This window comes from Penaeus vannamei, chromosome 32, assembly GCF_042767895.1.
Source record: "Penaeus vannamei isolate JL-2024 chromosome 32, ASM4276789v1, whole genome shotgun sequence".
NCBI lineage: Eukaryota > Metazoa > Arthropoda > Malacostraca > Decapoda > Penaeidae > Penaeus > Penaeus vannamei.
Genome location: NC_091580.1, coordinates 14,711,849 through 14,728,113, shown reverse-complemented (window position 1 = coordinate 14,728,113; position 16,265 = coordinate 14,711,849). Strand labels below are relative to the sequence as shown.

The 16,265-nt window shown below is 38.0% G+C and overlaps 1 protein-coding gene across 3 annotated transcripts in view; it reads right to left on the bottom strand.

Moving 5' to 3' along the window:
* Positions 1-13,390, bottom strand: part of nac (GDP-fucose transporter nac) — a 29,430-nt gene extending 16,040 nt beyond the window's left edge. Inside the window, exons 1-5 of one of the 3 annotated variants that reach the window (XM_070144762.1) lie at positions 13,351-13,390; positions 6,747-6,823; positions 6,244-6,451; positions 4,395-4,533; positions 3,585-3,671 (exon numbers count right to left, since the gene is read on the bottom strand). In XM_070144762.1, coding sequence (XP_070000863.1) covers positions 3,585-3,671; positions 4,395-4,533; positions 6,244-6,451; positions 6,747-6,817 — 505 coding nt within the window. In that variant the 5' untranslated portion in view covers positions 6,818-6,823; positions 13,351-13,390. Of the gene's footprint in view, positions 1-3,584; positions 3,672-4,394; positions 4,534-6,243; positions 6,452-6,746; positions 6,824-12,533; positions 12,645-12,937; positions 13,211-13,350 lie in introns of those variants that run through there. The other 2 variants (XM_070144760.1, XM_070144761.1) reach the window with 2 other exon arrangements.
* Positions 13,391-16,265: the final 2,875 nt, after the last annotated feature.

The window sequence follows — 16,265 nt, the reverse complement described above, 5'->3', positions numbered from 1 at the left end:
GAGTGTGGTTGTGTGTGAGTGTGAGTGTGGTTGAGTGTGAGTGTGGTTGAGTGTGAGTGTGGTTGGGTGTGTGTGTGTGTGTGTGTATGTGTATGTGGTTTTGTATGTGTGTGTTGTGTGTGTGTGGTTGTGTATGTGTGGTTGTGTGTGTGTGTGTTGTGTGTGTGTGGTTGTGTGTGTGGTTGTGCGTGTGTGGTTGTGTGTGCGTGTGTGTGGTTGTGTGTGTGTGGTTGTGTGTGTGTGGTTGTGTGTGTGTGGTTGTGTGTGTGTGTGGTTGTGTGTGTGTGGTTGTGTGTGTGTGTGGTTGTGTGTGGTTGTGTGTGTGTGTGGTTGTGTGTGTGTGGTTGTGTGTGTGTGGTTGTGTGTGTGTGGTTGTGTGTGTGAGTGGTTGTGTGTGTGAGTGGTTGTGTGTGTGTACGAGTATATGTGAGTGTGTATACAAGTATGTACGAGAATGTGTGAATGTGTGTGGTTGTGTGTGTGTGTGGTTGTGTGTGTGTGTGGTTGTGTGTGTGTGGTTGTGTGTGCGTGTGGTTGTGTGTGCGTGTGTGTGTGCGTGTGGTTGTGTGTGCGTGTGGTTGTGTGTGCGTGTGGTTGTGTGTGCGTGTGGTTGTGTGTGCGTGTGGTAGTGTGTGCGTGTGGTAGTGTGTGCGTGTGGTTGTGTGTGCGTGTGGTTGTGTGTGTGGGTGTGGGTGTGGGCGTGGATGTGTGTGTGTGTGTGTGTGTATGTTTGCGTGTGTGTGTGTGTGTGTGGTTGTGTGTTTATGTGTGGTTGTGCGTGTGTGTGGTTGTGCGTGTGGTTGTGTGTGTGTAGTGTGTGTGTGTATGTGTATGTGTGTGTGTGTGTGTGGTTGCGTGTATGTGTGTGGTTGCGTGTATGTGTGTGGTTGCGTGTATGTGTGTGGTTGCGTGTATGTGTGTGGTTGCGTGTATGTGTGTGGTTGCGTGTATGTGTGTGGTTGCGTGTATGTGTGTGCTTGTGTGTATGTGTGTGGTTGCGTGTATGTGTGTGGTTGCGTGTATGTGTGTGGTTGCGTGTATGTGTGTGGTTGCGTGTATGTGTGTGGTTGGGTGTGTGTGGTTGTGTGTGTGTGTGTGGTTGTGTGTGTGGTTGTGTGTGTGGTTGTGTGTGTGGTTGAGTGTGTGTGTGGTTGTGTGTGTGTGTGGTTGTGTGTGTGAGTGGTTGTGTGTGTGTGTGGTTGTGTGTGTGTGTGGTTGTGTGTGTGTGTGGTTGTGTGTGTGTGTGGTTGTGTGTGTGGTTGTGTGTGTGGTTGTGTGTGTGTGGTTGTGTGTGTGTGGTTGTGTGTGTGTGGTTGTGTGTGTGTGTGGTTGTGTGTGTGTGTGTGGTTGTGTGTGTGGTTGTGTGTGTGTGTGGTTGTGTGTGTGGTTGTGTGTTTGTGGTTGTGTGTGTGTGTGGTGTGTGTGTGTGGTTGTGTGTGTGTGTGGTTGTGTGTGTGTGTGGTTGTGTGAGTGGTTGTGTGAGTGATTGTGTGTGAGTGGTTGTGTGTTTGAGTGGTTGTGTGTTTGAGTGGCTGTGTGTGAGTGGTTGTGTGTGTGGTTGTGTGTGTGGTTGAGTGTGTGTGGTGTGTGTGTGTGGTTGTGTGTGTGTGGTTGTGTGTGTGTATAGTTGTGTGTGTGTATAGTTGTGTGTGTGTGGTTGTGTGTGTGGTTGTGTGTGTGTGGTTGTGTGTGTGGTTGTGTGTGTGTGGTTGTGTGTGTGTGGTGTGTGGTTGTGTGTGTGTGGTTGTGTGTGTGTGTGGTTGTGTGTGTGAGTGGTTGTGTGTGTGTTTGGTTGTGTGTGTGTGTGGCTGTGTGTGTGTGGTTGTGTGTGTGTGTGGTTGTGTGTGTGTGTGGTTGTGTGTGTGTGTGTGGTTGTGTGTGTGTGTGTGTGTGTGTGTGGGTGGGTGTGTGTGTGTGTGGTTGTGTGTGTGTGGTTGTGTGTGTGTGTGGTTGTGTGTGTGTGGTTGTGTGTGTGTGTGGTTGTGTGTGTGTGTGGTGTGTGTGTGTGTCTGTGTGTCTGTGTGTGTGTGCATGTGTGTGTGTGTGTGTGTTTGTGTGGTTGTGTGTGTGTGTGTGTATGTGTGTGTATGTGTCTGTGTGTGTGTATGTGTGTGTGTGTGGTTGTGTGTGTGTGTGGTTGTGTGTGTGCATGTGTGTGGTTGTGTGTGTGCGTGTGTGTGGTTGTGTGTGTGTGTGGTGTGTGTGTGTGTGGTTGTGTGTGTGTGTGTGGTTGTGTGTGTGTGGTTGTGTGTGTGGTTGTGTGTGTGGTTGTGTGTGTGTGTGTGTTTGTGAACTTGTGTGTGTGGTTGTGTGTGTGTGTGTGGTTGTGTGTGTATGGTTGTATGTGTGTGGTTGTGTGTGTGTGTGGTTGTGTGTGTGTGTGTGGTTGTGTGTGTGTGTGGTTGTGTGTGTGTGTGTGGTTGTGTGTGTGTGTGGTTGTGTGAGTGTTAGTGTGAATGTGTGTGTGTGGTTTTGTGTGTCTGTGGGTACACCTGTGTATGAGAGAGTGAATAAGTGAGTGAGTAATTGAATGACTGAGTGAGTGTATGAGAGTGTGAGCATGTGTGTGAGCATGTGTGAATGTGTGTGTATATGAGTGTGAATGTGTGTGTATATGAATGTGAATGTGTGTGCTTGTGTGAGTGTTAGTGTGAATGTGTGTGCTTGTGTGAGTGTTAGTGTGAATGTGTGTGCTTGTGTGAGTGTTAGTGAGAATGTGTGTGCTTGTGTGAGTGTTTGTGTGTGTGTTTCTGTGAATGTGTGTGCTTGTTTGAGTGTTTGTGTGTGAGTGAGTGAGTGAGTGAGTGAGTGAGTGAGTGAGTGAGTGAGTGAGTGAGTGAGTGAGTGAGTGAGTGAATGTGTGAGTGTGTGTGTGTGTATGTGTGAGTGTGTGGTTGTTTGTGTGTGGTTGTGTGTGTGTGAGTGGTTGTGTGTGTGTGTGGTTGTGTGTGTGTGTGGTTGTGTGTGTGTGTGGTTGTGTGTGTGTGTGGTTGTGTGTGTGTGGTTGTGTGTGTGAGTGAGTGAGTGAGTGAGTGAGTGAGTGAGTGAGTGAGTGAGTGAGTGAGTGAGTGAGTGAGTGTGAGTGAGTGAGTGAGTGTGAGTGAGTGAGTGAGTGAGTGAGTGAGTGAGTGAGTGAGTGAGTGAGTGAGTGAGTGAGTGAGTGAGTGAGTGAGTGAGTGAGTGAGTGAGTGAGTGAGTGAGTGAGTGAGTGAGTGAGTGAGTGAGTGAGTGTGTGAGTGTGAGTGTGAGTGTGAGTGTGTGTGTGTGTATGTGTGAGTGTGTGCATGTTTGTGCAAGTAAACATGTGTTTGTTTTTGTGTAAAAATGAACTGTACAATCAGAAAATTACTGGGTAAATTTTTAATCAATGCATATATCTTAGCAATTATATGCATACCTTACATATCAAACTCCATATCAGAGTAAAATCTTCAAAGAAGTAATTTAGTTTCCTTAATAAGGGTAACTGATTAATGTTCCCAACAATAAACATATTTGCATGAGAGATGGTTCCCTCTAAGGCAGTTCTTATTCCAACAAATAAATATTAGCAAGATAATAACTGGACGGAGAATAGTCCTCACCTGCAACATTCTCTTGATCAACTCCTAAGAAAAAACCTGCAATGATAACACCACAGCTTGCTACTGCAGGTAATGATGTCTTTTGACCTGGAAAAAATAAAACATGGATAGCTTTTCATCAGTTGCTAGCCTATCATTTCATGTAGGTAATAGTGTTTCCTCAATATATATTACAGAAGTACTATAAATTACAAATATTGAGACCTTGAGAGTACAAGTTTTCACACAAGTTTATATTCTTTGGGTTTACATACAAATTGAAATTAACCCAATGCTGCCAGGAAAATGTTGCATTCACTTTAGTATTGGCTTGCCAGTGCTTAGCCACAAAGGAGGCAATTAGTAGATCTTGTGACCTCAAGGTCAATACTAATGCTATCAATATTGATACTGTTACTTATTCTACAAACATGAAAATTACTATATTGCTATTGACATTACTAACAGCAGTATTAAACACTAGAAAATATTATTGAAAATCAAGAAAAAGGGTAAACAAGTGAGACAGGTGCTTCTTGTAATTGGCTCATTGGTGACTTAGTACTTGTGGAGCCATCAATATGTAAAAATTGTTACTAAATTGAACATACAGTGGACATGGCATGTACACACATGCCATCCCCATCGGCATGTGATTGACAACCATGAAAATATTATAGGATTTACCTAGCAATTCCTCATAAAATAGCAAAAGATGTTGAAGAAAAAATAAACAAATAAAAAATTGCAATCGAACATACTAAGAATATACAGTCAACAAAATGTTTTACTTTATATCATATTGGACTTTCAAATCAATTATCCACTTACCAAGGATCAGGTACGTGAAAATGACATTGAACACTGTTGATAATGATCGCCCAACATAATAAAATGCTACTCCAACATACTTCAGGCACAGGTTGTTCATGGAAATCATGGCAACAAACATGCACGTTAATGGCAAAACCTGTAAGAAAAATGTTTACAGTAATTATATAAAACTACAAATTAAATAATTTAGCCTGTACTGGACCCTAAAAAAATTGGGGAATCACATATTATCAACTCAATAATAATCTCAAAATGTTTTTGATTTTTCCTCTTTCCTTTTTTTACAAATGATTTTTCTTGATCCTCCCCCTTCCACTGATGGGATAAAGAACTTACATAAGTTATAAATAAACATCATATGAATGGAATGATATACCATATACCAAGTGAATACAATTTCATGCAAGATATTATGACAAAAATTATGAAACTAACAGTACCAACTTATATGTACTTGATTGCTTCAGAATGAACAATCATACCAATCATTCCTTTCAGCAACAGCATTCAATAAAAAGGCCAAATAATTACAAGTGGTGATGATACTGCACATAGATACTGTTACCAAAGTTTGATGTTTTGGGAGTTTATACTGTGTACAGCCAACCCACTTACATATACACATAATATACATATACACATAATATATGATTAAGATGGTTACAGCCGTACCCAACACAGAGGAGTTAATTTATTGGTGTTGATTAATTGCACTATCCACTGTCTTTGAGTTTTTGGATAATTATTTTTTCTAACAGCATTAAAATCAACATTGTTATTGTTATTGTTATTATTATTATTATTATTACTGACAATTAAATCATAATAATGTTAATAACATTAATCATAGCAAATAAAAATAGAAAAAAAAAATCTGAAAATCAAGGTAAAGGGTAAACAGCTGAGATAGGTAGGACTCATAATTGACTTCTTGATGACTTATCACTTGCAGAGGCATCTATGTTTAAGTATAACTAAGACTGGCCCAAGCAAAGTCATAAAAGGGGAACACTAAAACTGTATACATCATTCTTCTTCTAGTCTCAAACTGAGAGGTGAAGCCATCAAGTAACTTTATATATTATTGCAAAACTGAAAACTCTATAAAACACGATCATTTACAGCTCAAAAGCAGAAATAGTGAAAAAGAAACTGAATATAACAGGAATAGGAAATTTCATAAAAGGATAAGGAATGCTAATAGACAAACATACTTGAGAACAGTGTCAGACAGAATTGCAACAATTAAACTAAAAGGACAACCATTCAATATAACTACAACTCAAATGAAAGTAAATCTATGGTTCAGACATCATTACCGACACTTAAGGACCTAGAAAAGCTCAGATAATGATACAAAGAATCAGACATATTATATAACCAGTTCCATATAACCCAGAAATTCTATAATACAACCTTTGTGTACTGCTGGGAGTAACTACAGACTAAAGAAAATAGAAACATACAAGGACAAAATTACTGTTCAATTAATTTAGAAAATTAATGATAAGGAAATACAGCATCACAATGAAATATCAATTTGATGTTCTGTACATGTAATAAATCAATACATAAAAAGAGAAAACAATGAGTTCAGCAGATACATAAAACTGAAATACACAAAAGCCAAATAGATGTGTTAGAGATAATAAACTCAAGAAAAAATGCGAGAAGGTGAAAACAATAAAAAGGAAAGATGGCAACATAGTAATAGACACAAATAATGCAGTGGAAAACGGAATGGAATCATTTAACACTGTCCTAATTTATTATTTTATTACTGCAGGTAAAGATAAAATTAATTAGTTAATCAATTAATATTAAACCAAATTAATAACAAGCTTACTTTCTTCACTTTCTCTGCTTCTAAAGCTCCAACTTCAGGGAATGTGACAAGATGTGGCAACAATCTAGAGCTGTATTTCATGAGAAGGCAAAAGACCACAGTCACAGAACACTGGAAACATGTCACAAATAAAGGGGCATCTCCATCCCCCATGGAAGAGCCGCCCAGTAGATATTTGTTAACAAATACCATAGATATTGAAACAACCCTGCAAAGAGAGCAAAATGCAATAATTTTCATATAAACATGTGGTAATAATGAAAATACACTGCATAAGGTGATGGAACAAAATATTCCCAATTTATCTTTACACAATAATCTTATTAATAACTTTAAATTTTAATAAAATTATCTAATCTAATTATATATAAATTCCACAAAAAAGATGACAAAACCTACAAATGTGCAAAAAACAAATGATACCTTAGCTATGTAAGAATTCTATCGTAAACCTTCATCAACATATAAAAGTTGTATTTGACAAGCAAATAACTTTTACATACCAATATAGGCTGACCACTGCAGCAACCTTGACATATTTCTGGACTAATGATAGATCTTTCATTGTTTCCATTTTAACCTGCAAAATATAAAGTTTAAAGTACACTTTTCTTAAGGGGTTAAAGGTAATCCAAAAGGCATCATCATTCATATATGAGTAGGCCTTAACATGAGAAAGAAAAGACTATAAATATAACTCTAGAACAACACATACTTGAAATAGACTAAGTCTGATGAGTTATTCACAAACATGTTTTGAAGATACATGTGAATCTCACTCTCCTGATCTGACTAAATCAATGGTTCCCAAACTGGGAGACATGTAGCAGAATGGAAGGAGCAATATGTATAGGCCAATATATAACCAAGGGAGTTAGATTTGGTTAGGTCAGTGGAGGGAACTTACTAGTTTAGTATAGGTTTGTGCAGTTCTCTTTTTTCTTGTCTGATTACGATTTCTTGACATAAAACAAGATATTGAGACATATTAGGGTAGTAAATAATTTTTTCTTAACATGAGGTTCCCTAAGCTGTTTTATTTACTTTTATTTTTGCTTATTGTTCAGACTTTTTTTTTCTTTTTTTCTTTTTTTTACAATAATGTCAATTTTACAATTATTCTAAGTATGGATCCTTTTTCTTATGTGCATTATGTTATTTCTTTAGAACCATTTCAATAATTATAGGAGATTCGGCGGTATAAGTTGAAGACACTGACACACGTTGATAGAGGGAAATGAACACAGCCATCTTTTAGAGAGGACGAAATGGAGTGGGACAGAACATAGTTTAAGGGGGCCGTCACAACGAAAATTTTCAAAAATGTTCAATTTTTTTTTTTTTTTTATCTCCTGTAATCTAGTGGGATTTGGCAATCTCGTGACGTAATATTTTTGCTAAATATGTAAAATTAAAGGAGTTATGACTAAATCTCTGATCCCCCGCCCCCCACTCCAATGTTTACATTGTTGCGTCTGTGAAAATTTACTCAACAAATTTGTTTTTTATCTTTTTTTTCGGTTTATTTTGGAATTCTCTGGTAGCTAGCTGGCAACTCTGTTTACCCATCAGCTGATCGCCAAGCCTGGGGCTCTGGGAGACAAAACTCCACCCGAAAATCAGAGAGAAAGGTTGTTAGCTTCTACCTCCATAACACCATATCGCAGAGTAGGCCTATATAACAAAGTAAGGGGACAATACTAACTGTAGATGTTATTCTATTATTTAATAACCTTAATATGATCAGAAATACTCCTTAATCACAGCTGCAATAGTTTTTATACATCTAAATACCTCACGTGGCCAGGTTAGGTACTGGAAAACCTGTGTAGACAGGCGGTAATTCCACAATTATGTGCAGTTATTACCATTGGTACTTTGCAAAAGGAGGGGACAATGTACCAGCTACACTTCATAATACCATGTGAATGCAATAAAATGCAGCAAGATTGCCACAGAAATTAGAATTCTAAAAATAAATAAATAAATAAATAATAAAAAAAAAAAAAAAAGAGGGAAATCCAAAATTTTGGAGCCCATTATCTCAAAACTACACCTTTGTCAACATTTGTCAGCATTTTTTAAATTCATCCATAAATACTTGGGCAATTCTAATGGGGTTTGGAACTTTAAAAGCTGAATATATTTGTAATGGTTTTCTTAGAGAAAAATTTGATTTTAGGTAATAGTAGTCTGTATTTCATATCGTGATGTTCATAAGACTGGGCATTAAAAAAAAAAAAAAAAAAAAAAAAAAAAATCCACTAAACTAAAACGAAATTTAAAACTCAGGTCTTTGCAAATTTTAGGTATTGCTATGGACTATAGGTGGTAATCTTCTCAACAAATTTGTTCAATGATACGAAACATGGTGGTGTTTATCACTTTATATTTATGTATAACATATTAAGAAATCACGCATATCCGATCATAACTGATGAACTTTGTTCTTGAGCGCATCGGCCCCCTTAAGCTGCAGCGGCCTTATAGTTACCGCTAATTGATGAAAATATAACGCGCGGTCTCCGCACAAATTCCAAGTCCAGCAACCTGTTCACCTTGCCAGGAATAACAAAACACTGACCGATTAACTCATTACTGCGATGCCAGAACTAGTCCGTGTGTTACTAAGTGCTTGTCAAAACGATATTTGGCTAATTATCAGTGTTTGCTGTTACACACTTGCCTTGAAAGTCATTTATTAATGTTGTTATACTTCATTTCCATATTTTAATATTTATTCATACCCTTATATAGAATCGTGCGCATTGAGTGTTTCACATTTTCTTGCTCCTGCTGCCAGATTGACAATTCACAGGCGCGCTCATTTCAAGGTAAAACGCCTGTGAGAAATGTTGCGTTTCCAGTGTTGTGTTGATTCTGGGATATTTTTTTAAGACTTTTACAAAGGCATCGAAGAATAATAAGACTTTAGTAACCATCCCAGTTTTATATCTGGGCCCATCAAGAGCTTCAAATGACGAAAAAGGTGATTAAAATCGAAACAATCCAGACGGTACAAAGAAGCATCGAAAGTTAGATGTTTCCGGATATAAAGGTATTTGGTTTATTATTTTATGGTGTGAATGCAGCTCTATCTTACTGTACATACCGAGATGAAGAGAATGTATCCTGGGGGGTGTTGGGAGTGGTGGTTTGGAATGTGTGAATTCCCATTTAGTTTTGCTGAAAGGTGGGTTGGATTCCTGTTCAGTTTTTTATTTTTATTGTTTTTCTTCTTATTCAAGCCTATTTACCCCATAATTTCCCTTATATACTTCATGGAGAAATGGTACTCAATCTCATGAACGATTCACTCATAGAAGAAACAACGCCAAAAATTGATGAAAATCGGTAATAAATACCGATTCAGCAAAGGCACACAACAAATTCCTTTAGCAATACTTAACAAAAAAAAAAAAAAACAAATGGCATCAACAAAATTACAGGATTTTCTAGTGTTTTTTATGTCGACCAATTAATTGTAGGACTGTAGACAATTACTGTTGTCATGGATTATGCTTGGTGGTAGGCCATGGACAAAGATCATGTATGAAAAGCGGGTAACGACCAGAAAAGGTTTGGGAACCACTAATCTAGAAAGATGGAACGAAGTCTGTGCAAGGAAAACAGTACCATCTGGATAAAGCAGATCAAATAACTAATATAGACCTTGGATAATGGGGGGGAAAAATGCTTATGCAAAAAAAGAGAATACAACACTGCAAAAGGGTAGGCATGGAGTTTTGTCAACGCGCAAGAGTGTTTGTGTGTGCCTGGCCTACAAGCCTAAATCCATCAGCATAGCTACTAAAGTAACCCTATATTTTGTGCAACATGATGGTAGTAAAGCATCCTGATCCAAAGGGTTAACAGAATATACTATTTGACATATCACACAAATGAGTTATGTAGTCAGTGCAGTACTTGTTACTGCACTGGGAACATAATGAATGACTTTTATACAGTTCATTACATCATATAGAATGAGAATATATCATTTCCCTTGAAATATGGCAGACATTGATCCCTTATAATACAATGGTAATTTTTTTCTAATAGTTTAGTTAAACAGATCAATGATTTTGGTATCGTGGATTTCTCTCACAGTCTACAATCCAAATATGTAGGTTTTATTGTAAAGAAACCCTCCCATTAGCTGGGGAGGGCATGGAAGTTACCTGGGATTCTGCAGAGTAAAATATGAATAACCTACACAGAATCAGTTAATATATTGTCTATTGCAGGGGGCTGTGCCCCCTGTGACACCCCCAATGTGGAGGTGCTGCCCCCAACCTCTGCCCAGGAAAACAAAGAATCCTCCACATATACATGGCAAGAGAGAGCATTGAAAAGTCTTGGCAATGCCATTTCCACATGATTGTCATATGCTCTCTCCTGTTGTAAATGCTGCCCACCATTGGGTCGTAGATTAGAAAATATAGTGGCAGTTTCTGTGTAGATTATTCGCATTTTACCCTGCAATTTGCCTTGTACCTTTCATACCCTCCCCTGCTATTGCGGCCAAGAATATGGGGGTTTGGGGGGTTTCCATGCAATAATTTCTTTACATTTAGAGTGTAAGAGGACCTCAATGATACCAAAATCATCACAATCTCCTTTGCAGAATTATTTAAAATAATAATAATAATAATAATGTTTAGATGCTTTCACTGAAACTCAAGAATACAAATTTTACCTCATCAGCAACATCCAGACCTCTATAGGATGACCACACTCAACCGTTTGCCAGAGAAATCAATACTTGGGACTGTACCGGTACTGAGAGCGACGTACCCTCCCAGAAACTAAGTAAAAAAAAAATTGATGTTTTTTTACATGAAATGCTATGATTTCATCGTTTTTCGCCGTTTTTCTTCTGTGAATGAATCGTTCAGGAGATCAAGTACCATTTCTCCAACGACGATCTTGATTCGATAGTCCAGTTAGCAGGGGAGGGCATGATATATATCAGGGAAATTATGGGGTAAAACAAGCTTAATGTGATCAGTTTTACCATATACGTACCATAGTTTCATTAGAAATACATGGTATATCCATACTTGCGCATCGCTGCCATCTCTCGGCAAATTTGACAGTTCTATTGTCACAGTTCTCGTTGTTTGTTCCAAAGGTGAAGGTTGTTTACAGTGCTACTTGTGTTTCCTATTGTTTTCAATCTCTCACTGAAATCATTACAATATCAGGGATAACACGAAACTCAGTGATATACAATAACTGTGTTCTAGTTGTAGATTTTCGTCTGCGGTTCATCACTTCCCAAAGTGGTAGGAAAGCTAGATAATCGGGAGGGGGTCTGGTGGCGGAGCCCCCGGTAAGGAAATACAGTAATCGGGAGGATGTCTGGGGGCATAGCCATCGGGTTAGGAGGGTTTTTTGGTTCATACAGCGATCCTCCTGCTAGTTCGTGCATTTAAGATGCGGTTCACTCACTCTTTCGCTTGCGCAACACTGTATCGAATCATACGTAGCCGAATCTTCTCTCGTTTTTACATTTTCCACTTTCTTTGTCGTCTGAAATACTATCCTTGGCTCAGATTATCAATTTCCCACATTCTTTTGCTTTTTAAAATGCATGGTATGAACAAAATCACCCCCCCAACCCCCAATTTCCCACAGTATCCCCCAACCTTGTTGTCGGGAGTCGGGGACTTCGCCTCTGTGGTCCTATCATAAACATTTACCAACATTACTAAAAGACTTTAATGGCATAAATGCGTACCAGCACACACAGATAATTAGCCAAATATCGTTTTGACAAGCGAGTAATGATAGACGGACTAGTTCGCTAATGCATAAATGCGTTTGTGGGTCAGTGTTGTGGTTTTCTTCGCATGGTAAACAAGCTGAATGACTTTGAATTTGAAAGGCGGTCGTGCGTTATATTTTTGTCATTTAGCAGTGACTATAAGGCCTGCGCATCTTAAACTATATTCTATCCCCTTCTATTTTTCCCACTATAAGATGGCAGTGTCCATTTCCCTCTATCTACGCACGTCGGTGTCTTTAACTTATTCCCTGTACCACTATCAGGTTGGTTATCCAATATGCAAGTCATTAGAGATTAGAGCTAGTTACAATTATATTTAAAATATAACACAACCAAGCAAATTACACAAAAGATTTTCAATTTTGAAGGCCACTGTGGGTGTCTAAGAAAAAACTAAAAGGATGCTGAAAAAAATTGTCAAACATTATAAACTACATACTCCTTTTAGCAGCTAACATGTGTTGACAATATTATTGATCTTCATAAACTTAAAACATACTTTTACTGGATTCCCTTGGCCAAATGGGTACACAACTCCTCTTGTCCACCGTGGTTTCTTTTGAATATTACCGTGAAAAGAAATGACACGTCACCGAGCAATGAACTTACCGGCGAATAAATTTATTCACAAATACACCTGCATTTCCAACGTGTCTCTCTGCTGTCAGAATAATAATTATAACATATAAGGCCTATTCTTGAAATGTCGTTATAAAGAAACTCACTAATTACAAAAGAATAACCTCAAATTTATTTTTGAGCAGATAAATATCCCAATGGTTTTACTAGTTTCCCCAAGCCCCATACCATTCATATACTGAATGCAAAGAAAGTCCACTAAAATGCTACAATATTCATTTCATCTGTCACATTCAAATCAATTAGCATGGAATGAAAACTCACGAGTTTATTGGTGTTGAAGTTTGCACTTGCAAGTGATGCGTCCGCCGTGTTTACTTTGCTACAACTTGTCTTGATCCTCGACTGAGGGATGCTTCTTTCCTCATCACTTGTAAGTGCCAACGAAAAATAATATCGGGCCCTATAACAAAATGCATGGACACACATACAGGTGTTCGTTATTTTGAATATGATATATGACAGTGCCCGCTAATTTTCACGGAAGTAAATAATAGTATACACTACGACGGATTCGTACGAGTTTACACCCTACTCAAATAAAACTTTTTTTCCGGAGGGATGCATACAGTAATATTTCGATTTATATGCCTTTTTCTCAAACATAAAAAAAAAACTGTTTAGCTTTGTCACCTCTATACTCAAACCCATTTTCACACTCGTATGGAATTACCCACGTGAATATAAACCTTCGCGAGGAAAAACTCGGCTCTGACGAGGTTCGTGAATCCAAGCCAGTCAATCGTGGCGTGGGCAATTTTTACACAATGTATTTATCCCCTACTGGATAGAAGATGAAACCTTGGGTTGACACTACCTACTGAAATAAGGGAGGATGAGTGACATTTGATAACAAATTCAAACCAATGTAAGGGTTCTAGGATGAAAAAAGGAAAGTAACAATCATCAAACAATTTTTCATATCTTTCATTATAAATGTGGTAGATATGATTCGATTTTGACTTAAACATATATATATATATATATATATATATATATATATATATATATATATATATATGTTTATATGTATATATATATGTTTATAAGTGTATATATACATATATATATATATATATATATATATATATATATATATATATATACATACATACATACATACATATATATACATACATATATATATACACATACATACATACATACATATATATACATATATATATACATATACATATATATATATATATATATATATATATATATATATATATATATATATATAATAATGCATGAGCAGTGACTGTGCCTCAATCTCGAAAAATAAACGAACACGTCATTTGTTTTAGAATACTTCAGTCGACCACATGATCCTGCAGCTGCACGGCGAGCCAAACGAGATTTTTCATGCTGTCGCCAATATAAGTACTTACACAGACCTTGGTCTTAAGGGTTGTTAGTTTTTCCGTAGCAGCATTTCTGCGGTTCTCTAAACATCAGATGATAGAGAAAACGGATATAAATAGTAATATTGGACCATACACTATCAAAAACGGATGAATATTAGATTAGGTTAGAGTGCGTAGGATCAAATACTGGTGATAATAAGATTCCCTGCGCTCCTTTCTTGTTTATTGCACTGCATATAATAATATACAATAAATACATTACCTAAACAATAATGCAACATTTGACAACAAAAATGCACCCTCAATTTTTCATAGAAAATTTATTAGATGTATCAATCAATCAATCAAGGGGGCTAACGCCGACGGGGGCGCATAGCCGCATCCAATCCTTCGCTTCCAACCACAAGAATCCCTCATGGAAAGACGCCAGGCAGGGACTCGGCCCATCTCGAGTTCTTCACGACAAATTTGGTCGATGTACGCAAGCCACGACTTCCTCGGTCGTCCCGCAGGCCTCCTCCACCCAGGGTTGTATCTAGCAGAGACGATCTGATGGGCAGGATCATCCTGAGGAAAGCGAGCCAGGTGGCCGTATAGCCTGAGTTGGCAATCACAGATTGTGCAGATAACAGGTCCTGTGCCAGTCTCACGGTGCAACCGTTGGTTGGACACATGGTCCCGCCAACAGTACCCCATGATCTGGCGCAAGGACCTATTACTAAAGGCTTCAAGACGAGCTTCCAAGGCACAGGATAATGTCCAGGTTTCACTACCATACAGCAAAACTGGCATTATCAGGGCCTTGAGAACCCATAGCTTGGTCCTTCTGCACAGGTACTGACATGTCCAAATACTTCTGTTGATCTTGAGGATCAAGACAAGTTGTAGCAAAGTAAACACGGCGGATGCATCACTTGCAAGTGCAAACTTCAACACCAATAAACTCATGAGTTTTCATTCCATGCTAATTGATTTGAATGTGACAGATGAAATAAAGTTCATGACCCCTGTTGCCAGGCCAATCCGTCTGCTGGCTTCTTGGTCTAACAGCCCAGAGTTATGAACTACACTACCAAGGTATGTAAAGCTCTCTGTGACTTCATTGTTCTCGCCGCAAGCACGTACCGACTGAACAGGTTCTAGCAAGTCCCCAAAGTCCTGGACCTTGGTCTTGGTCCAGGAGACCTCTAGACCCAAGGGTTTCGCTTCATTGCTAAATGCATCCAGAGCCACCACTAACGTTTCCAAAGACATCATCGGCAAAGTCAAGGTCTGTAACCTTGATATTGCCCAGTGTTGCTCCACAATGACTTTGAACAGTAGCTCTGCCCAGTATCCAATCCATGCAAGTGTTGAAAAGAGTTGGTGCAAGGACACAGCCTAGCCTCACTCCTGAACTAACGAGAAAATGTGACATTGAAAATATAAACTTGATTTATTTAAAAAAAAAAAAAAAAAAAAAAATACTATTCATAGTAAGTGTGTTGTAGGGCTGAAGATATAAAGTCACTGTGCGATTGTGGCTCTATCTTTGATGATATTCAGCTATAAGACTAGCTGAAGTGACATCGGATGAAATTTCCAGCGCGATGACGTTCGGTTTAGCACATCATATCAGTTCATACCTCGATGGTTTTAGCAATTTTCGTTAAATTTATATTAACATGAAAAAATCTCATTAATGTTTTGAACACTTTTATTTGACACCAAACCTTCTGTTGCCATACAAAATAACAAAAATACGGCCTTCGGAATAGAAAATCCGAAGTGATGTCACTATCCGTCGGTTGTTTTTTGTTTCCGTAGTGGTCGCCATCCGATTAGATTTTGAAAACAACAAAGAATTTGTTTTTTGTATTAATTAGAGCCCAAGCAATTCAGAAAACACATAATAGTAATTATGTAGCTACTGTATACTAAGACTGAAGTTTATCACTCTAAAAATCTCACATAACATATCAAATGCCTCTGTAAACTCGTGTGATATAGGCATATAATTAAACAGTTTGTATTATTACATAAAAAAAAGAAATGCCCATGGGAAACAGATAGTGGTGAGTTTCATTTTCAAAATATCAACGTTTTCTAAACGGTTATTTCCAACAAATAAAATAATGATTCTAGATAACTACGAACCGCTCGTTACACGTTTACACATGCACACATTCACATATCCATGTACACATATTTATATACACAAGTACATATATGCGTTTATGTTT